We start from the raw sequence: 23,078 nt of genomic DNA on the forward strand, positions 1-23,078 counted from the left end.
ACCCACCTATCCATTCACGACCACAGAAGACGGAGAACTCGTCCCCATTCCTTGTCAGTGAAACGTGTACCACATTGTAGAAGTACAATTCTGAAACACCTGTACAATACAGGGAGAGACAAAAATTAACATAACAAACTAAAGGCGGGTCTCATTCAGTCTCATACCGTGACGTGTATAGATAATAAACCATGCCCCGCCTCGCCTATTGATTGGTCGAGAGAGGTTGGCAGTTGCGACGCATGCTCAGCGGTAGTTATCTGTGAAGAAGCCCGGACTCCATGCAAAGGGTTCTGTGGCCGATCGTGCTATAGACGTATATGTTTGTTGTGATTGTTTTATAATTGTGCTAAACAATTGTGTCGTCGTGTGATACCATTCGGACTTTTCGGTTGATTGACGGCCTCAAGATTGATCTCGAACTGCAGAGGCAGGCCTCCAACGGCCATTTCATTAGGTAGGACTGTGATTTTTGAAATTTTCGAAAATTTTGACAACTGTGACCTTGATATGGATTGAAAAATTTGTAATCAAAATCATCATGTGATTAACAATATATCTCATGTCAACACAACCATGTCATTACTTGAGTGTTTTTATATTATTATAAATATTTGACTTTAGTTTTCTACTTTTAAATTTAGTACCTAATATGTGAAAGAATTCAAATTTTATTTTGCACGGCAGAACTGACCCAGTAAACAGATATCTTCAGCTGTTATTGTGGATGTTTTCAAAATTATCAATAAGCTTGGCTATGTAGGTCCATATGTATAGGTATTATTCTTGTTCAGTGCCCCAGATCATACCTGTACAGAGCCATCTGAAGATATTTCATTAAGGGAAAAGTTGATTCAAAAGGTTATTTAGGCTCTTTATATCCTTACTATTATCATATGTACTATAAATGTCGAAGACCGTGTGTTTTTTGTATGTTTGTATTTGAGTAACTCCAGAACTACATGTCCGATTTTGATTGAAATTGCAGTATAGGGTAGAGAATTTATTCGAGAATGTTTTTGTGTAAAATTCATCCCTATATTATGAGAGATACCGACACAAATATATAGTTTTCTTTCATGAACAAGTAGTGAATGAAGCAGCCGTTTATTTCGAGCTTTCATGGCCGACGCTGGGTAAACTATAACAGATAGAGAAAACTGATCAAGTATATATCTAGCTCATGATAACCAATTTCAACATTCTCAATTGAATCCAAAGTAATATTCCATTTGAAGGAATTTTTTTGACCACATTAAAATGAATTAATATAAAAATGAATGTGAGCTTTATCTGCGGCATTAAATCCTTATAAAAAATGCTCTTTACAGCATAGTTTTCTAATGGATATTCCCCGAGATATGACAGGTTGAAGAGATACGAATTTAGGCAAGAAATAAAATCTACCCGAGATCTCAGTGTCACGTGACGATATCACCTATATGATCCCTTCGATTTGGAGTAGGATCGTAGGTCGTAGGCAATCGAGGCAATAGGAAAATGTTTTTCTGTTGGTCATATTTTATCTTTCTTATATTATTCCTATTATATATTTGAAGCGTTTTAGAAATTCATTGGATTTCAGTGGATGCTTTGGCGTTCACAATAAATTGTTAATTGTTACAGACGATAGATGATAAACTACTAATGTTTCTGGTTGCATTTCTGTATTCTCTATTTCCAATATTTGCATGAAATGTGTACCTGAAAAAAACGCAAACTAACTTTCATTTGGGTATATACCTAATCATAGTCATAATCGAGTCAATAATTGAATGTTTCGAGCGGTTTTCAGCCATTTATAAGGATAATTGAAATCGACATCAAACTTGCAAAAACGAAGCGAAATAAATTCATATTATTCCAACTTGAGCCACCCAAACTGAAGCAATCCTTCGGATGGACAAACGGTTTCCAGGGTTTGGGAAATATGTATGTGTGAATTCTTGAAACGTGACTCTTGGCCTGTTACTTTCTCCTCTGGGTTTAATCTCATTTCATGCCTTTCAAGTATATTTATGGCAGGGCCTCAAATTCTTCCCCTTGGTCATCTGTGGGAAAAATATCGTAATCCGGATGGAACATTTTTCTGCCCACTCTAAAGCCGTACATAGACGCAACACAATGCGCACAAAAATGTACGTAACCTTCTTGCAAAACCATAGAAGTTTCGATAGAAGTGATTGTGTACGGTAATGTGCTTAAAAATTATATTTGCAGCGATCTTTGTGCTTTTTTTTTTTAATTTTCCGTAGATTCACTATTTAAAACAGATGCATTCGCCATTTTGCAACCTGCGATTGATTTTGATATTTTGTGTTGGTGATAACTTCTACAATTTTTGAATCTAGTTTTAAGATTCCAACAATAAAAAATTCCAAAGAATACGGCAATAATGAAAAAAACCTATCGTAACATTTTCAATACATTGCAAGATATGGAGACTGTAGTTTTTGATGATAACTTGCGATGATGCCTTGCGACAAAGATTTTTGAATTTGAGGTGTCAATCGACGTATTTTGAGATTATTATTATAATATCATGAAAAATTTTAGAGTATGAAAATTGAAATACGAAGTTACCAATTATATAGAGCCTTCTACACACACCACTGAATTCTGATGGCTTCAGCTCTGATAGGGAACATATGAAATACCAAAACTCTCCATTCATCCATGAAATATATCTTATGCCTGACCATTTGGAAATTACCACATTATATCATGCTGAAATATACCCTATTATCAAATGACAAGTAGTAAAACTAATGCAGTTTTCACTCATACCGTATAAAACACGAATTTCTTTCCTGAATCCCAATAATCTTCCTTCCAGAAATGTTAAACGAAAAGATTAGGTACCTTCGCCTTCAACTAAGCTTGTATACCTACATATTTCCTTCATCGTCTCCCTCTCGGAAGTCAATTCATTTGTACCAGACCGGAATGGTCTCTAATTGACCTCCGAAGGCCCGTAGATCCAGCCGTTTCGAAATTACAAAGCTGACCGCCTCTTCCGTGAGCGTCGGACCTCGGGGTTAAACAACCCCTGCAGGACACTTGTGGCGCGCCCTAGGGGTGAAGTGAGAAATCACCCACTGTGGATTTATTAAGACCTCTCAGGCCCGTTTAAACGATGCTTGTTGACGTGGAGATACCGTTATTGAATTACGACCGAGTTAAATGTTCGGCGGCAGCATCCACGGCCGATTTGGGGGTGATTTACGTACCGAGGGATTTGCCAAGGCACGTATCGCTTGAAGGTGAAGATTAAGCTGTTCACATTGAGGTGATGTGTTTTGTCAAAAAGACATTTCGAATGCTCCAGTCGAAAGGGAGGTATCTTCGATGGAAAAAAATGTATAATACCGATTATTTCTTCAAAAAATCGTCTAGTAAAATGAAATGACAACCCTACAAACCCTACAAAAACTTGTAGGGAAGTTTTAACTCGTAGAGGAGAGGAGGATGCCTCCAAAATCACGAAGGAACAAGCTTGCACAACGAAGGTGTTGGATCATGAGCATGAATGAATGTTTTGAATCATAGGAGTGGGAAATGAACATTTTTTCATCGTCAATTCACACAAGTAAACAAGAACAGCTTTATCAAAAATGTATCACCGTTTTAGATGTATCTCGTGCATATCGAGCCTATATAGGATTCCACAGAATCCTTCTCAATTATAAAATCAAAATTATGTAGATTTGTGTGGCAGAAATTTGTGATTGGTTTGAGTGGAAGGCATGAATCTCATACTTGCCCAAGGTTCAGAGAAATGAGAAAAATGAAACTTGTAGAGACATTTTTATTATTTTCTTCAAAAGTGCCAAATCTTATAGATAGATGGCTTTTGTTATGTAATCTGGAACATCTGTTATATTTGCGTTCTTTTGGAAAATATTGGGATACTTTACTCACCCTTTTCATTCCAAAATGGTAACCTTTCGGAATTTTCGGAACTTACCTCCAGCAGCGTAAAATGCGATAAGTACAGGAATGAACAGGTGCATTCATGAAAGACTAAAGCAAAAGTACACCCCTTCTTAAAAGTGCCATAACTGGTAGTTGTAAATCAATTGATTTTTGAGATTTGTCGCAACAGGTGCCCTTTATGTATGCACCAAAGGAAAAGATGTAAATTCGAATTTTGTACTTTGTCTGAATAGTGCTTAAGTTGTTCCCATACAGAAAAGGATTCCTCAAAGTGCATTTCCAGTCAAAGTCGTCGGTAATACCTTATTTACAACTTCTTCGGAACCCTTTTTCTCACCCCATGATCACGAACCTAAACTAGCTTTGAACATGTACCCTTTTTAATCACAAAAACCTACAAAATCCTTGAAATAACCCAAATTTTCTGTAAACGAATATTGGAGGATTCTTAATTCAAAATTTCAAATCCGATCAAAACTGTGTTTGATTCTCCCAATGCAGCGCTGAGCATTTTAACGCCGATGAAATTGCTTCAGGTGTGATTATTCGAAAAAAAACGGACCAAGAATACACCCATGAGAGACACCGCGCGTCGCTTGAAGTTTCCGGTAGTTCGTTTGTATATTCGCTTAATTGGAAGTAATGCTTCCTTCGTTTAATGGGAGGAGATGCACTTAAGTAAGTAGTAGTACCCACGTGAGACAGTTGGTCCAAATACCTGCCAAAAACATAATTACTCCGCATGCGATGGCAGCGCTCCGGTCATAAAACTTGATTTGCGGTACCGTAAAATACAAGATGTCCATACAGCGTGCAACAACACAGGAACGATATAAAATGGCTAATATATTGGGTGTCTCATATTTTAAAATACTAATAGAGATAGCGCGGCGTGTGGAATTCATATAACCTTGAAGCTTCTAACCGACGGTTAGAGATGTTATTCACCTGGATTTGCATGGCGCTACTTGTTCCTGTGAAATAACTGGGTGAACCTGAAAAATCTGAATCGGTTCTGGTTATGGGACTGAGGGAGGGGAGAACCCACTGACGAGAATGAGAAAGATGTGGAATTTCTCGTCATTTGGAAAAGTTAAACTATTGCAAATCAACATACAGAAAAGGAATTTTTGATACAGACTTGAATTTTTTCTTACAGTTTTGATTGACAGATTTAATTCAACCTAATTATGAATATCATGGGTCTCAATCTTAATTCATAATTAAACGACAATAATTATCTTTCGGCAGGTCGGTTGGGCCTATGTGTGAAGGAGGTTTCAGCGCTGCTGAGGGACTGTCGCGGATGGCCTCCCTTGGAGGAGCCACCTTCGGAAGTCCCCAAAGCATGCAGACAGGACAATCAGCAAAAAAACAGGATGATCACATAAAGCGACCAATGAACGCGTTCATGGTGTGGTCTCGGCTACAAAGAAGGAAAATCGCACAGGAGAATCCGAAGATGCACAATTCTGAAATTTCCAAGAGATTAGGTGAGTTACTAATTCCATATTAGGGTGTCATTTATGTTGGGGAGCTTGCTCTTTCAGAATACGTATCACTTTTAGCTCTACGATGATTTTTCTGGGATATACACGGGTCAAAAGTTGACCTTCGAAAAATTCCGAAAAAGATGAGGTTACCTACACGAATTTCAAGACCAATCCGTTGCACTGTAATCTATGAAATTTTGAGATTTATCACTAGAAGAGCTGCTCTTTCAGAATATGTATCACTTTCAGATCTACGATGATTTTTGTGGAATATACACATGTCGAAAATTGACCTCAGAAAAATTCCGAAAAAGATGGGGTAACCTAAAAATTTGTCAAGACCAATCCGATGCACGGAAATCGATGAAATTTAGAGATGTATTACTAGAAGAGTTACTCTTTTACAATATGTATCACTTTTAGCTCTACGATGATTTTTCTGGGGAATACACGTGTCGAAAGTTGACCTTCGAAAAATTCCGAAAAAGATGAGGTCACCTACACGAATTTCAAAACCAATCGGTTGCACTGTAATCTATGAAATTTTGAGATTTGTTACTAGAAGAGCTGCTTTTTCAGAATATGTATCACTTTCGGTTCTACGATGATTTTTGTGGGATATACACATGTCGAAAGTTGACCTCAGAAAAATTCTGAAAAAGATGGGGTAACCTAAAAATTTGTCAAGTTCAATCCGTTGCACGGAAATCGATGAAATTTAGAGATTTTTTACTAGAAGAGTTATTCTTTTAGAATATGTATCACTTTTAGCTCTACGATGATTTTGCTGGGAGATACACGTGTCCAAAGTACACCTTAGAAAATTACAAAAAATATGAGGTCACCTACACAAATTTCAAGACCAATCGGTTGCACTGAAATCGATTTAATTCAGAGATTTAGTAGTAGAAGAGTTATTCTTTTAGAATATGCATTACTTTCAGCTCTACGATGATTTTTCTTGGAAATACAGTTGAATGTGAATGAAGTACGTTAAGCCTTGAACTCCAAGGAATTATAACTGATCGATCTTCATAGTTCAATGTTTAAGAAGTTGTTCATTTCGATGAAACCACTCTTTCATTACGTAAATGGATGAGGAAGTCGACTCAGGAATTGACGCAAAGAAAACATATCAGTGCCTCCGTTTCACTTGGAGATCTGCAACAATCATCCGAACTATTGAGGCCTCATCGTCTGAACAATCACTTCCAAGTCGATTGCGACAATGGGGAGAGAAGCAACGAAGGGAAGAGCATTAAATTTATCTTAGAACGTAAATGAAATTCAGCAAGTGAACAAAGAGACCTCATCATGCCTTGTAATTAATTCTTATCTCGCTCCAGGAGACAGTCACAAAGGGGCTACAGTAGTTCCATACAAAGTTTCAGACACAAAATGACAAAACATAGAACAAAAAGCCAGTGTAATGTAATACAGCGCTTCTATTGGACGATCCAATCGCTTGCTCCATTGTTGCCGCCAATGGCGACGGAACAGGTGCAAGCTTCCGCAATAATGGAGCTACGTCCCGATGTTTCTAAGGAAACAAACGAATTTCAAGTTGGATTTTATCATCTCCGTGCCTCGAATGGGGATGAAACGGAGTGCGAGAATGACATCATGGCGTTTGGTTGTCGCCTGCGTGTACGCGGGCAGGTCCGGAGAAAACGGAAACGACGAAAAAACACCGTTGAATTATGAAAACAGATCTCGATCTTGAATAAATACAAATATGACGTCTATGTCTCAATCGCAAGACGGATATTCAAGGTGGAGGCATAAGTGCCTCGTCCTAAGAGGCAGATGAGGCAGTGCGTCGTCCTATGAGGCAGATCAATAAAAATAGATACCAAATTACTCCTATTTATCAGATATTTCATCCTTTATATTCAATTATATGTAGCGTCTTTCCAGTCATGAACCAGGAATACAAAACATCGCTTCATAAACCTCCTCATCCTACATGGGCCCCAACAATACCTGTCTGACCATCTCCAAATGAATTTTTCATTGAACAGACGCCGTCCGCAGATCTCCGTATGAATTTTAAACAGTTTTAAATACCCAACTTACCATATGAATAGATCCATCATACATGTATCTTATAAATGTCACTTTTCATATGGATTTCCACCCCAAATAGCAATATAAAGCCGTATAGGTATCCGTAGCACATTCAGCCAGTCTGTTTATGTAGCGGGGATGGTATGTATTATTCGTATTCATATTCAGATCATCTGATCGACAAGTGACGTAGCACAGCTGCTGTTTCACGGCCTACCGAGTGTTTAGATATGCACCTCGGGGCTTATCATCGCTTCCTACTGACGAAATTTACAGTAATAACTTGTGGGGGAGTGTGAATTCGAGAAGGAATAATTTATGGTGATTTGGTCATCTTAACCCAAGAATGAAATTATTTTTTTGGTGGCACAAATGATTTGGAGTTTCATCTTTTTCAACACAGTATCTGCACTCGTCACTTTCTGCCAGGCCCACTCTCATTAGGTGCTTCCTGAGGCGAAAATGCCTTGTGAGGAATATACAGGGTGAGTCTTTAACTCGTACAAATATTTTAACATCAGTAGTTTCTTGAGGTCAAAAGAAATACTTTTTTCATTTAACATTTCTTCCGAATCGGCTCAGTTTGAAAGTTACAGGCTGTGGCGATTGACTACCATAGGCAATAGTCTCCTCGTTCAAACGCCACGCCGAATAGAGATTAGGCCTCATATCCGAACGTTTTCCAACGGATCATAGACGTCTTGAGTCAGTTGATCTCTATTCCCCTCGCACCATTTGCTGTAATTCTTCACTGGTATTGAGGTAAAGGAAGAAAGGAAGGCATCAAACTTCAAAACTATGACACTCTTGTAACAAAGCCATATTTGGCGATTTCTAGGTGATTTAAGGAAATAATGGACCAAAATCACCTTCAGAACTAAGGACGAGACAAAATGCATTCAAGAAAACCAGACCTTTCATTGTTTGTAAATATAATGTCCAAATTCTGACTTTCCTCAACGATCCGGTAACACTTTCTTCATATTTGCCCTCGGGCAACATTATTATTAGCTGTTGACAGAAGCAGATGACACATACTAATTGCCCTCAACCATCTCCAACCCCAACAAACACGCATTCTTCTTCAGAATAAATAAAACATCGTTGGCGCCGATCCTCAAACAAAAATTTTAGAGCGTGGCCCAATTTTATACGTAGGATAAACACCGCTCAGCGCCAGCCCTGCAGACGCGGGGATTCATACCAATTAGAGAAAGAATGATAATTCCTTCATTATCCGTGACGTGCTAGATTCCTGCTACGGTCGTCCTTTGTGTGGCAGGTGGAGAAGGAGATCTTATCGAATCAATATTGCTATATTAAAAGGCAAAAGGCGTTCTACGAAACGAAATTGATGTGTCATTTTCTTTAAGTGTTATATTCCGCCGATCGATCGTTATCCGCCTAGTCTTTATTTGTACGTTTGTGTTTTGGGAGGGGGAACTCGTTAGGCCCCTTGATTCAGTAATTATTATTTCTGAATGTTTAAATGATGGTTGCGATCGCGTCGCTTAATCATCGTTTATGTTTCGCGCGTGATTTATTCCTGTGTGGATCCACAATAGGATTTCGGTTTCCGTAAGTCATTGCGCTAGATTGGTGAAAGTTGGGTCGAGCTTGACCCTGGATCTCTGTGGATGCCTCTGCGAAAATAGGTATATGGGTAAACATTCAGAAGTTTCAAAATTATCCGAACATCTCAACTTTTACTTTCCCAATCGAAATGAAAAAAATCCAGGGGTCTTTATGCGCCCATAACCTATTTTCATCATCACCGTAATGATTGCTGATGATGATTTCTTCATGGATGAGGTTTTTTGTCAATCTTGTTAGGTTAGGTGAGGTTAGGTTAGGTTAGATTTATCATCATCATAATAGGGTACTCTAACGATTTGTCAAAATCAGCTGACCCTTCATTGCCGTGGGGCACACAAAGCTTTTTATTATCAGTGTAAAGAGGCATTTCTTAGAAGGCTATAGTCTAATCACTCTAATCTAACGTAGGGAAGAACATTTTATCCAAAAACATGCACAAAACACAATACTCGACCAAAACAGCATGCGAATCAATGGAGGGAAAAGCTTGTGTGCCCCACGACAGCGAATGCTCAGCTGATTTTGACAAATCCTTAGAGTTCCCTATAATTGCTGATGATGATTTGTTCATGTGTGGGGTTGTTTGTCAATCTTGTTAGGTTAGGTGAGGTTAGGTTAGGTTAGATTCATCATCATCATGATAATTGCTGATGATGATTTGTTCATGTGTGGGGTTTTTTGTCAATGTTTTTAGGTTGGATTGAATCGAATTTTTTCAGGAAATTTCAGATCAAGATCATGATGAAATTTCTTGATTAGTCAGCGAGACCATACATGGTGCTTCCCCGATATTAATTTGATTTCTGACGAACTCAAAATGACGTCGCGAACAAGCACACTCTAGCCTATTTTGTCGAGTGAGGTTATTATTACCTAAAAAACACAATCGCGCATTGGCGAAACTATCATACAATGCAATTCAACTAATATCAACGTTTTGGTACCAAAGTTGAAGTTATTTTAAATCATCCTCCTTCTAACTTCACATATATTACTATTATCTATCGATACGCCACTGCTAACGGACTCAGTCCTGTCAAGTGAACTTGACTTTGCCACCTTCTACGTCATCACCCTTCCCATCGGGTTTGAACTTCTTTCTATACCTTCTCTTGATTATCACAAAGAGGTAGTCTTATTTTACCATAAGTCGGCATAAGTGACATTAAACTGAACGTCTTCTGAGCCATTCGACTCTGATTCTGACTCAGAATATTCTCTGACAAGCAGAATAAGGAAAAGTTTTATTAAAAATATAAAATGGTCAGTGAAACAAAAGTGACTTCGACTAATGCTAGTGAAAATGATAAATCTGAATCTGAAACCGTAGCTGCGAAAGTGGCAATACTGACAGAAAGAAATTCTGTTATTCTCTCGAAATTCAGGTGGACACAAGTACCAACGGCGAAAATAATAAATAACCAAAATTTCACCGTGTTTTCATAGATATAAAAAAGTAAAAATTGCCCATCCAGATTCCAATTGGAGTTTCAACAAGATTATCATTGATTATTTTCAATTCACATTTTTCTAGCAAAGAATGTGTGCAATAAATAGAAATAGGTATCTCATAATGAAATATGTCATCTTTTCCACAAATAAACACGAAATTACTTCTTACCTCGATCTTGTCTTTGTTTGAAATGATTCGTTCTTCCATTTTGAGTTTATGAAAAAACAAGGCGTTTCTCAGCTGACTCCTCTGCCCATTTCTACAAAACTGAACCCTTTGAGGCTCGATTATATTCGGTAGTTTGTCGTTGTGCGTATTCACCGAAGAGACTCGTTCCTAACCTCATTCAGTTTCCAGCAGGTAATTTTCGAATCACTGCAACAATACCCGAAAATTGAGCTTGAGCTCGAAATCCCGTGCATATAATAAACACGTGAAAGGTGTCATATGGATAGGGCAACAAAAAGAAACCAGAGGCTCATTGTTCGTTTCTCGCAAGATGTTTGTGTCCGGTATTGGAAATGCCCACTCTGCAATTGTCGCCAACAATGGGCAGTGTCACGGGAAAGGAGGATATTCAGGGAGAACAGCTTAAAATCAGTTATATTTTCCTATAGATTCGCAGTTCAAACTGTCCTTTCATCCGAGACAAACACTCGGATGGAGACAAAGAGCCAGCACCGTCTTTTTAGTTGGCTCTGTGAGGGCGCATTGTTCGTCGAACAGATACTTCAGTTACATCATTTCGAAAAGATTGTTTTATCTCATGCTCCGCGCGGCGACAATGGATGCCGCGCAGAAAATCGGAAAAGTTCCTTTTGCGAAATTGCTTTTCGTTTGGGGCCCTATACGACTGGAAATAATGAAGATTATTCGAGATGGATTTTTCCATTCGCCAAGAGTTTCGATTTAATTCGATCGAGCTCCCTGAAGAGACTCCATTGTTGGTTCTTCTTTTAGTAGTTTTCATATTTTCGGAGGGGATATTGTTCGATGGTCTATTTCGTTCTTTTGTCGCCGATCCGGGGGCAGAATGGAAGGAGGAAGGAAGAACTCAGAGGTTGTGAATATAACTCAACGTGGGTGAGGAGCATGTTTAGGGTGAAGATTTTGACATGAATAAACACTGAGTACAAAATGAGTAGCAGTCTTTCAAAACTCATGAGGTGAAAGTATTTTACCGGATATTATTACGGCAATATGTATATTTCGATTTGAACCAATTCATAAACATCAGAATCGAAGGACTGAAGTATTGGATAAGCTAGTCTTATGAAATCACTCAAACAAGAACAGATAGGTAACATCTATAGTTTTATAAGAAGAGAGATAAAAGATGACTAAAAACAGTTCATTTTCAATAAACTTGTCATTGGAATAGAAAGATCAACTGAGATTATTCAAATAGATTCTGCAAATAATAAAATCTGATACGAGAAGAGGTTAGTCTAGCATCCTACTTAGATATACAGAATGACCAGGCTGAAATAGAGACGTTCAGATTAATGAGCCTAAGAACTTATGTTCAGAGTGGCCTGCATAGATTCTACAGCTCTTGGTACTCAGCGAAGACGATTGGTTCAAACATAAAAAGCCAACTTTCGCCTAGTTTAGGCTGTTCCTGAGAGATGAAGGCAGTACTCAGAGTCTGGGAGAAGGTCCAATAGCGTCTTAGTGGACTAAGGACTCAGGATGGAGGATCTATAGTCTACACTGAACAGCCTTCGTGTGCCTCATTTGGATTCTGACTCTGTGTTCTCCACAGGGACTCTGTGGGCATTGTGGGAACTTGTTTCAAGCAGTATATCCCTTTAGGAAAGGATTGTTTCATAGTCTAGGCTCAACTATATGTTGTTCCACAGAGTATACACCAGAAAACACATCTTAATATGATGTGGCAGTCAGGGAACATCAGCTAGGCTCAGATAATGTTTTGAAAGTAAAAACTATACAATCTAGAGCTTCAGGAGCAACGAACTATAGAATGCTCCAGCCTACTAAGGTAAGAAATGAGTAGAAATGCTACTGCACCTTTTGCAGAGCATTCTATTCCCTGCTGAAGGATAGCAGATGAAAAGTTCCTTGAGTGCTGGCTTAGCCATTTCAGAATTCACTGAGCAGGCTCACAAACATTGGCCCATTTGGATTTTGACTCTATGCTCTCCACAGGGACTTTGTGGGCATTGTGGGACCTCGTTTCAACCAGTAAACCCTTTAGGAAAGGATTGTTTCATAGTGTAGGCTCAACTATATGTTGTTCCACAGAGTATACACCAGAAAACACATCTAAATATGATGTGGCAGTCAGCTAGGCTCAGATAGCGTTTTGAAAGTAAAAACTATACAATCTAGAGCTTCAGGAGCTACGAACTATAGAATGCTCCAGCCTACTAGGGTAAAAAATGAGTAGAAATGCTACTGCACCTTTTGCAGAGCATTCTATTTCCTGCTGAGGGATAGCAGATGAAAAGTTCCTTGAGTGCTGGCTTAGCCATTTGAGAATTCACTGACCAGCCTCACAAACATTGTCCCATTTGGATTCTGACTCTATGCTCTCCACAGGGACATTGTGGGCATTGTAGGACCTCGTTTTAACCAGTATATCCCTTTAGGAAAGGATTGTTTCATGGTGTAGGCTCAACTATATGTTGTTCCACAGAGTATACACCAGAAACCACATCTTACGGCCGGTTTCATAATCGAACCTAAAGTCGCTTTAATTTTAAAGCTTCCTTTAACCCTACTAAAAATGACAGTAAAGGAAGCTTTAAGCTTAAAGTGACTTTAAATTCGATTATGAAACTGGACGTTAATATGATGTGGCAGTCAGAGAACATCAGCTAGGCTCAGATAATGTTTTGAAAGTAAAAACTATGCAATCTAGAGCTTCAGGAGCAACGAACTATAGAATGCTCCAGCCTACTAAGGTAAGAAATGAGTAGAAATGGTACTGCACCTTTTGCAGAGCATTCTATTCCCTGCTGAAGGATAGCAGATGAAAAGTTCCTTGAGTGCTGGCTTAGCCATTTCAGAATTCACTGAGCAGCCTCACAAACATTGTCCCATTTGTATTCTGACTCTATGCTCTCCACAGGGACTTTGTGGGACCTCGTTTTAACCAGTATATCCCTTTAGGAAAGGATTGTTTAATAGTCTAGGCTCAACGGTATGTTGTTCCACAGAGTATACACCAGAAAACACATCTTAATATGATGTGGCAGTCAGGGAACATCAGCTAGGCTCAGATAATGTTTTGAAAGTAAAAACTATACAATCTAGAGCTTTAGGAGCTACGAACTATAGAATGCTCTAGCCTACTAAGGTAAGAAATGAGTAGAAATGCTACTGCACCTTTTGCAGAGCATTCTATTCCCTGCTGGAGGATAGCAGATGAAAAGTTCCTTGAGTGCTGGCTTAGCCATTTCAGAATTCACTGAGCAGCCTCACAAACATTGTCCCATTTGTATTCTGACTCTATGCTCTCCACAGGGACATTGTGGGCATTGTGGGACCTCGTTTTAACCAGTATATCCCTTTAGGAAAGGATTGTTTAATAGTCTAGGCTCAACGGTATGTTGTTCCACAGAGTATACACCAGAAAACACATCTTAATATGATGTGGCAGTCAGGGAACATCAGCTAGGCTCAGATAATGTTTTGAAAGTAAAAACTATTACAATCTAGAGCTTCAGGAGCAACGAACTATAGAATGCTCCAGCCTACTAGGGTAAGAAATGAGTAGAAATGCTACTGCACCTTTTGCAGAGCATTCTATTTCCTGCTGAGGGATAGCAGATGAAAAGTTCCTTGAGTGCTGGCTTAGCCATTTGAGAATTCACTGACCAGCCTCACAAACATTGTCCCATTTGGATTCTGACTCTATGCTCTCCACAGGGACATTGTGGGCATTGTAGGACCTCGTTTTAACCAGTATATCCCTTTAGGAAAGGATTGTTTCATGGTGTAGGCTCAACTATATGTTGTTCCACAGAGTATACACCAGAAAACACATCTTAATATGATGTGGCAGTCAGGGAACATCTGCTAGACTCAGATAACGTTTTGAAAGTAAAAATTATACATTCTAGAGCTTCAGGAGCAACGAACTATAGAATGCTCCAGCTTACTAAGGTGAGAAATCCCTGCTGAAGGATAGCAGATGAAAAGTTCCTTGAGTGCTGGCTTAGCCATTTGAGAATTCACTGACCAGCCTCACAAACATTGTCCCATTTGGATTCTGACTCTATGCTCTCCACAGGGACTTTGTGGGCATTGTGGGACCTCGTTTCAACCAGTAAACCCTTTAGGAAAGGATTGTTTCATAGTGTAGGCTCAACTATATGTTGTTCCACAGAGTATACACCAGAAAACACATCTAAATATGCAGTGGCAGTCAGTGAACATCAGCTAGGCTCAGATAACGTTTTGAAAGTAAAAATTATACATTCTTGAGCTTCAGGAGCAACGAACTATAGAATGCTCCGGCCTACTAAGATAAGAAATGAGTAGAAATGCTACTGCACCATTTGCAGAGCTTTCTATTCCCTGCTGAAGGATGGGAGATGAAAAGTTCATTGAGTGCTGGCTTAGCCATTTGAGAATTCACTTAGCAGCCTCACAAACATTGTCCCATTTGGATTCTGACTCTATGCTCTCCACAGGGACTTTGTGGGCATTGTGGGACCTCGTTTCAACCAGTATATCCCTTTAGGAAAGGATTGTTTCAAGGTGTAGGCTCAACTATATGTTGTTCCACAGAGTATATACCAGAAAACACATCTTAATATGATGTGGCAGTCAGGGAACATCTGCTAGACTCAGATAACGTTTTGAAAGTAAGAATTATACATTCTAGAGCTTCAGGAGCAACGAACTATCGAATGCTCCAGTCTACTAAGGTAAGAAATGAGTAGAAATGCTACTGCACCATTTGCAGAGCTTTCTATTCCCTGCTGAAGGATGGGAGATGAAAAGTTCATTGAGTGCTGGCTTAGCCATTTGAGAATTCACTTAGCAGCCTCACAAACATTGTCCCATTTGGATTCTGACTTTGTGCTCTCAACAGGGACTTTGTGGGCATTGTGGGACCTCGTTTTAACCAGTAAATCCCTTAAGGTAAGGATTGTTTAATAGTCTAGGCTCAATGGTATGTTGTTCCACAGAGTATACACCAGAAAACACATCTTAATATGATGTGGCAGTCAGGGAACATCAGCTAGGCTCAGATAATGTTTTGAAAGTAAAAACTATACAATCTAGAGTTTCAGGAGCAACGAACTATAGAATGCTCCAGCCTACTAGGGTAAGAAATGAGTAGAAATGCTACTGCACCTTTTGCAGAGCATTCTATTCCCTGCTGAAGGATAGCAGATGAAAAGTTCCTTGAGTGCTGGCATAGACATTTGAGAATTCACTGAGCAGCCTCACAAACATTGTCCCATTTGGATTCTGACTCTGTGCTCTCCACAGGGACTTTGTGGGCATTGTGGGACCTCGTTTTAACCAGTATATCCCTTTAGAAAAGGATTGTTTCATGGTTTAGGCTCAACTATATGTTGTTCCACAGAGTATACACCAGAAAACACATCTAAATATAATGTGGCAGTCAGGGAACATCACCTAGACTCAGATAACGTTTTGAAAGTAAAAATTATACATTCTAGAGCTTCAGGAGCAACGAACTATAGAATTCTCCAGCCTACTAAGGTAAGAAATGAGTAGAAATGCTACTGCACCATTTGCAGAGCTTTCTATTCCCTGCTGAAGGATGGGAGATGAAAAGTTCCTTGAGTGCTGTCTTAGCCATTTGAGAATTCACTGAGCAGCATCACAAACTTGGTATGCCTCAACTCCAGAACTGTTTAAAGGGACATGAAACTACTGACTAGGTCCTGTGGCAGCCATAGCTTGACTTGATTCGATTTATACGATAGGGGACCACAGAAGTTACTCTTCGTCTCCCTTATACTCTCCTCCCTTAAAAAAGCCTGTCCCTTACTGTTAAAAATATGTATTATCTACTGATAATAGCCAAATTAATCTGTTTTCATTCGAGAATATCTTCAAACAGCTCTTTCTGAACCTTCAATGCTCCAGCAATGTCATATACTCTCATCCTTAGACTCGGTGACTCTTTTTCATGATGGAGTCAGTAAAAAATTTGATTTTTGCTATGAGTAGGTGTAAGAAGAGTGTAGGAATTTTGGCACCATAGTGGTGTCGAGGTCCTTGCTCTCTCTTAGAACTTTCATGAATTCCTTTTATTTTTATTGATGTCTTCTAATGGAGTGAATAAAGACCATCCTTTCTTTTACAGGAGCCGAGTGGAAGTTACTGTCGGAGGACGACAAACGACCGTTTATCGACGAGGCCAAAAGGTTGCGGGCGATGCACATGAAAGAGCACCCGGACTACAAGTACCGACCTCGAAGAAAACCAAAAACGCTGCGAAAGGAGGGTGGCTATCCGTATGCAATACCGTATCCCTCTGTGCAAATGGAAGCATTACGAGCAGGTCAGTTGATCCTTTATGCCGTCGCATAAGTGCCTGCCAATTCCTGCCTTTATCGGGTAGAAATGCAATGAGGCATTCGCGTATCGGTTCACATATCATGCATCTTTGAATTTGTCCGGGGAACGACAAGAGGTCCGGCTTTGTGTTTCCGATTTTTCGGGGTGGGTAAAGGGGGGTTGTTGACGATTCAAATGAATCTTCGATCTCGGGGGAAATTGGTGGGTGAAAACAGTGGGTTTGTGGGTTTTTGAAGTAGGTGCGGCAGATGGGTAGCTTTAAACGTCACGAAAAGTGAAGCCACCGAAGATATATGAGGAGAAAGAAGTATATAGGTAATAACATTCACAAGGTTCAACACCTAGTTTAATCTTCTCATATAATATAATTTAGGAATCTGACTTACCTCATAAGACTCCAATGGACGAGTCCAGAAACGCTTGTGAATACTCTACAAAACAATTACAATGAAACTTAATTTTTTATTTTATTTGTACTTTCACCACCCGGTACTTTCACCTTCGAATAAATTTTATTCACTGTCAAGAAGTATCTGCCAAATAATTTCCTATCTGAAAGATGCCTTATTTCGGTGCTTTCAGATGAAATTATTTGACGAATAACAATTCTATGAAAGCACGGTATACTACTTTTCACTGATTAATGTAAAATGAGACACCGCATTGTAGAAATTGTTATAAATCCAACTAGAAAGCAAATATTTCGTGGAAATCACACAAAGAATAACCATACATTAAGAATTTAAAAAATTCAACCAATAATGACTTACCGACATTCGATCTATGGCAGATGTATTCGATGAATAACATTATCGGAAAGTGAAAAGACAGCATAATTTGTGCATAATATTCTGAGACATAGAGACTATGTCTATGATAATATTGATGGTTTCGTCACAGAAAAACCTATTGCAACAAAGAGTTGATGTAAAGCTTTGACACAATCATAGAACCATTTAGTAGTTGAGGAGTTCTGTGTCGAAACCATAAATGTGAGAACAACCCCAGAAAAAACTATCAAATAATGTCAAAAGTTTCTATGAGAATTCAATATTAATCTTTAGGATTGTTAGGAGGTATGATAGGCTTAGAAAAATACGTTTTCATTGTGTTTTGTCCAGTATTTAGAAACAGTGAAATTATACAAGGTTGAAAAGCGTTTCTGAAATTGTCCATTGATTTATTTTCAACATACAGCTGGTACAAGCTCTTCAAAGAGCTTCTGATAGGTTCCAACTTGGTACCCTGCAGAATTAGGGTAAAAATGAAATACACAAGGTGGGTTTTTACTGTCAAAAGAAGATTGCTCTCTTTTTTAATTTACCATTTCTTCATAATCTTGTAGTTGGTGCATTATTATTAAATTGAATTTTAGTCCATTCAGTTCCAGCTGAACCAAGTATAGTTCGCCTTTGCCTTGAAGAACCAATAGTACATTCGCTAAACTTTGGAATTAGCTAAGATTTGCTGATTCTTACCATCTTCCCAATACATACACTCTGCGAAAAAAATGTTGAGTCCTAGGGTTACTTTTTTCGGCGTATACCAAGAGATTCTGGAGAAATATATATATGGATATGAATATTCATGTGATTCTTCGGGCTGTCATCCTGACAGCTCATAGGTACGGAATCCTTTCCGTTCCAGCCAGGTGCGCATTATGTCCACGTCAAAATCTGTCAGATCCGTTCCTCGATTGGGATTTTGAATGAGAATAGGAATACCAGCGATTTCACACAAAGCGAGCACCTTCTGACAATGGCCCTACGCGTATCGATACAGATTCGGTATACAATTGAAATTTGATTTTGTCTGTTTTCTTATAATCAGGCCAGGTAGATCTACTGGTTTTTGCGCCCATTGTGTCTTCTTGTGCGGATATTTATATGGAACTGGGACGCAACGCGTAAATATTTGATTTCAGAAAGCGGCGTAATCCCTACAGGGTCGGATTTGGTGATTGGAATTCGAAAAGAATCTCACGGGAGAAACCCCAACTATGTTCCGAAAATCATTCCATTAGATAAAATCGTTTGTAAGATATACCAGGAAGTATTGATATCTAGTTAGCCTAGACCAGTTCCATGTATAAAAAAAATATTGCGTTACCATAGCAACGAACAATAACTCATTAGCAGTGTGAGTGTGAAGTTTGAGGTCAAAAAAGTAAACCAGTGTTACGCAAAAAATTAAAGTGTCGAGCCATCATCAAGTACCTGTATTTAAAAGAATTTAACTGTTCAACCGAGCCGAATTGGGAAAAATGGCAAAGGGAAAAAGTATTTTGACCTCAGAAATCTTCTGTTGAAATACCTATATGTACTATATATGAAATAGGATTTTTCCGAAGAGAACCGAATCGAATTCCTCAACTTTTGATGAGCTCTTCAAATATAGCCGATTGAGTTAATTTCAGGAAAAAATACCAGGTACAGATGGGGGGAATTCATGTACAGATTCTCAACTTGCCTAAAACTGGCTATTTTGCTCTGTTCCAATTGAAAATAATGGACGGAATTCTCATAAAAGCTGACCACTGGCCTAGAAATTTCCCGGAACGGTCCTGTCCATTGGGCAGTATTGAATTTCATAGAATTCCAGGTTTTTGATGTAGCAATTGTGAAGGGTCCATTGTCGTACCGTTGGGGCTATTTGTTTCCGATGCGAAATCACAAATTCGATTTTAAAATTGAACCGTTAGCAGGGCGAAATGGGAGCGTATAAAAGGGATCTGACAAAGGGGGCCCATAAAAAGTCACCGATTGATATAACTAATAACAAAATGCCATTGTTTCGCACTTTGAACGGATTTCTATTTCGCAAATCGAAAACATATGGTCCCGTTAAATTTTAATATCACCTGAAATCGATCGTTGAAAATGGATTTTTAGCCGTGCGATGTGTTTCATTTCCAAAGCGGCTTTTGTACGACAAACGTCATAGATTTCGGCAGGGTTCATATTATTTGGCATGAAAAAAGTTCATCATTTGCAGTTAATCTCTGGAATAACTGAAAATACACCGAGTTCTCTCAAATTTCGATCAATTACTTACCTATAACATGTAGAAAATCGCTGTAAAATCATTCAATAATGAAAATTGAATAACAACTTGAATAGATCCAATAAAAATCAGTATGAGACCTTTCGTCAATTTGGTCGCCTTTTTTCTGAAGTTTGGTTCTTTGCATATGCTTCATGAATGTTCTTATTTTGAAGTTAGTTTATCAACGGCTGCGATTTGAAAGGAGTTTTCTGAAAATGCCAAGACGTAAATTAACAAACGCTGAGGCTAATAGGGCTATCGGAATGCTACAGGGTGGCCTAACTCAGGTTGTTGTAGCGGAAAGGCTCCAAGTCAGCCAAAGTGTGATATCTCGACTTTGGAATAGGTTCAGGAAGACAGGTTCCGTGTTAGAAAGACCAAGGCTTGGTGGGTGACGAAAAACAACACCTGGTCAGGATCGTTTCATCACCGTTTCGGCGAGAAGAAACCCTACATCTACGTGTAGAATGCTACGGAATACTTTTCAAAATGCAGATGGGGTCCAAGTTTCCATCGAAACCATCAGACGACGTTTGAGAGAGGTGAATCTAGTTCTAGACGTTCATTAAGAGGAGTTCCTTTAACACGTGACTATAAGCGTCAAAGACTGGAATGGGCAAGGCAACATATCAATTGGAACGATCAATGGCGTAGTGTCCTCTTCACTGATGAATCCAGATATGGACGATTTTCAGATTCTCGAAGAATAAGGGTATGGACAATCCCACGCATACCCCCTAATCGTCGCTATGTCCAAGAAGTCCATCCATTCCGAGGAGGTAGTGTTATGGTATGGGCCAGGATATGTTTCAACGGGCGCACAGATCTAGACATTTGTCCTGGGAATATGACCGCCTCACACTATAAGGAGCATGTCATTGACAATGTTGTGCCAAATTTTCACGCTGCTATTGGTGAAATTTTTCAATTTCTAGACGATAACGCTAGACCGCACCGTGTAGCGTGTAGCCATAGTTGAGAATGCGCGCGAGGAGCTTGGTATTCCACATTTACCAATACCTCCGCACTCACCAGATTTGAACTGCATAGAACATGCTCCAAAGAAGATTAGATAATCATCAACCTACCCCAGAATTCTTATATGATCTGAGAGAGCTTCTGTCCCGTTTATAGAACCAAATTCCTCAAGAAATGTTCAACAACCTCGTGTGTAGTATGCAAAGAAGATGTCAAGTTGTTACTGATGCCGTGGCCGTGGAGGCCATGCTTTGTATTGATAGTCTTAAAATGCTTGAATTCTCTGGGAATAAAATTTCGTTATTTTACTCGATTTTTCTTAACCACCCTGTATACGCTGCAGACCTACAGGCTAAAATTAATTTGCAACTTGAAATCATATTAATATGAATTTTCATCATCAAAATCTTATTTTAACTATATGTTTTTGCAATTTAAGTCAATATCCCTAACTCATGTGGAGCAGTTTAAATTCACCAATACTGGGTGTTCTGTATTTTACGTCACTAGGTTTTTTTTCAATCTCGTTTTTTTCGAATACCACCAAAATCATCTAGACCACCAATTCGAAGGAAAACAACCCGTATAATCTCCCAGACGTCCCCATAAAAATTTCAGCGGAATTCGTCGTCAAGGTGTTAATTTTGGTCGTTTTGTCTAAAGCCTCTCGACGGGGCGCAACCATTTTGGCTGCAGGGCTTCACACCTCTAGAGAATAAAGTCCAGATGTTATTTGGCTTCTTCACGCGGTCAGCCGTCCGAAGAATGGAATCATTCAAGAACGTAAACAGGCATAGCTGACCAGTTTAAATTTAGATTCCATCGTTGGAGATTTCTAGCGTACCTGAGAGACTTTTGAACGGTTATAATTTCTGTTCGAGGAGCTATTTATAAAGATTATGTCCAACTCTATATTCTTCACCGTATATTATGACGATAGCAGAAAATTCATTAATGAGGTTGACGCTGAACTGACTTTCCTTCATGAAAAAAAATTGGATGAAATGGGTGTCTCTCTGTTTGGTTTTTTTTGACCCTCAGATTTGTAGAGGATTGAAATCCTTCAGTGAATATTTTTTATGACAGTTTGAGTGTCTCCAATCAATGTATACAGTGCGAGTCAAATTCACATTCCTCATTGAAAATTGCAACGATAATTATGCAGTTAATTATCGTATTATAGTTGACAATTCCTTCAAGTTAGTAGTGCAGAATGCAAAGTGAAGCTTAGTTTATTGCATTCAAAAGAACAACCGAAAGTGACATAAATTTTCTACTGATGAAACTAACTGACAACAACTGAAAAACTTTTATTGAGACCACATTAACATTTTCATGGTGTCTTTGACTACACTCTTTCATATAAAAAAGTGATATGTCGTGAATACGGGATGTACCTATACCAGTGATTTATTCAGCAATTAACAGGTTTGTCCTATACAACATTTTATGAGTTGTATATTATGCAAACTTCGTTCATGGCGTATATTTTCATTTGATATTTCGGCGACGTGGGTCATGAACTTATTATATCAAAGATATCTCGTGGGCCTTTAATGGGTCTTTCTCCCAACACAAAAATGGAGGTGCAAAAAACGTTACCTTTTATCATTCCAATAAAAGATTCTGTTTTGCATAATAATTGCTTCAGAACAGTAATTCCACTGCTTTGACTTTACAACAATAGAACCAATTACTATCAATGCGTCAATTTCATATAATTGGCAGACTGCAGCTGTCAATCTTTAGTAGATGGACTCATCTAATCTTTTACGACTTATAGTAATTATATCCTAAATTGACAAAACTAATACAAGTAGCAATCTCGCAGTGAAATTATTGTTGTGAAAATGTCACAAGAGGAGTTTTGCGGTACGACAGTCGAATAATTCAAAGGTTATATGATTCTAGTGACGTTTATCATCAGCTGTAGCCACAACTGTCTGACTATAATTAAGTTAGTGTCACGAAGTGACCAG

At 38.8% G+C, this 23,078-nt stretch overlaps 1 protein-coding gene across 1 annotated transcript in view; it reads left to right on the forward strand.

Annotated features, from left to right (window-relative positions):
* The first annotated feature begins 295 nt into the window (after window positions 1-295).
* LOC123312297 (transcription factor sox-2) overlaps window positions 296-23,078 on the forward strand; it is a 38,679-nt gene continuing 15,896 nt past the window's right edge. The window contains exons 1-3 of the mRNA XM_044896658.1: window positions 296-457; window positions 5,188-5,429; window positions 16,862-17,059. Of these exons, the coding sequence (XP_044752593.1) occupies window positions 5,201-5,429; window positions 16,862-17,059 (427 nt within the window). The 5' untranslated portion in view covers window positions 296-457; window positions 5,188-5,200. The remainder of the gene's footprint in view (window positions 458-5,187; window positions 5,430-16,861; window positions 17,060-23,078) is intronic.

This window comes from Coccinella septempunctata, chromosome 4 (genome assembly GCF_907165205.1).
Source record: "Coccinella septempunctata chromosome 4, icCocSept1.1, whole genome shotgun sequence".
NCBI lineage: Eukaryota > Metazoa > Arthropoda > Insecta > Coleoptera > Coccinellidae > Coccinella > Coccinella septempunctata.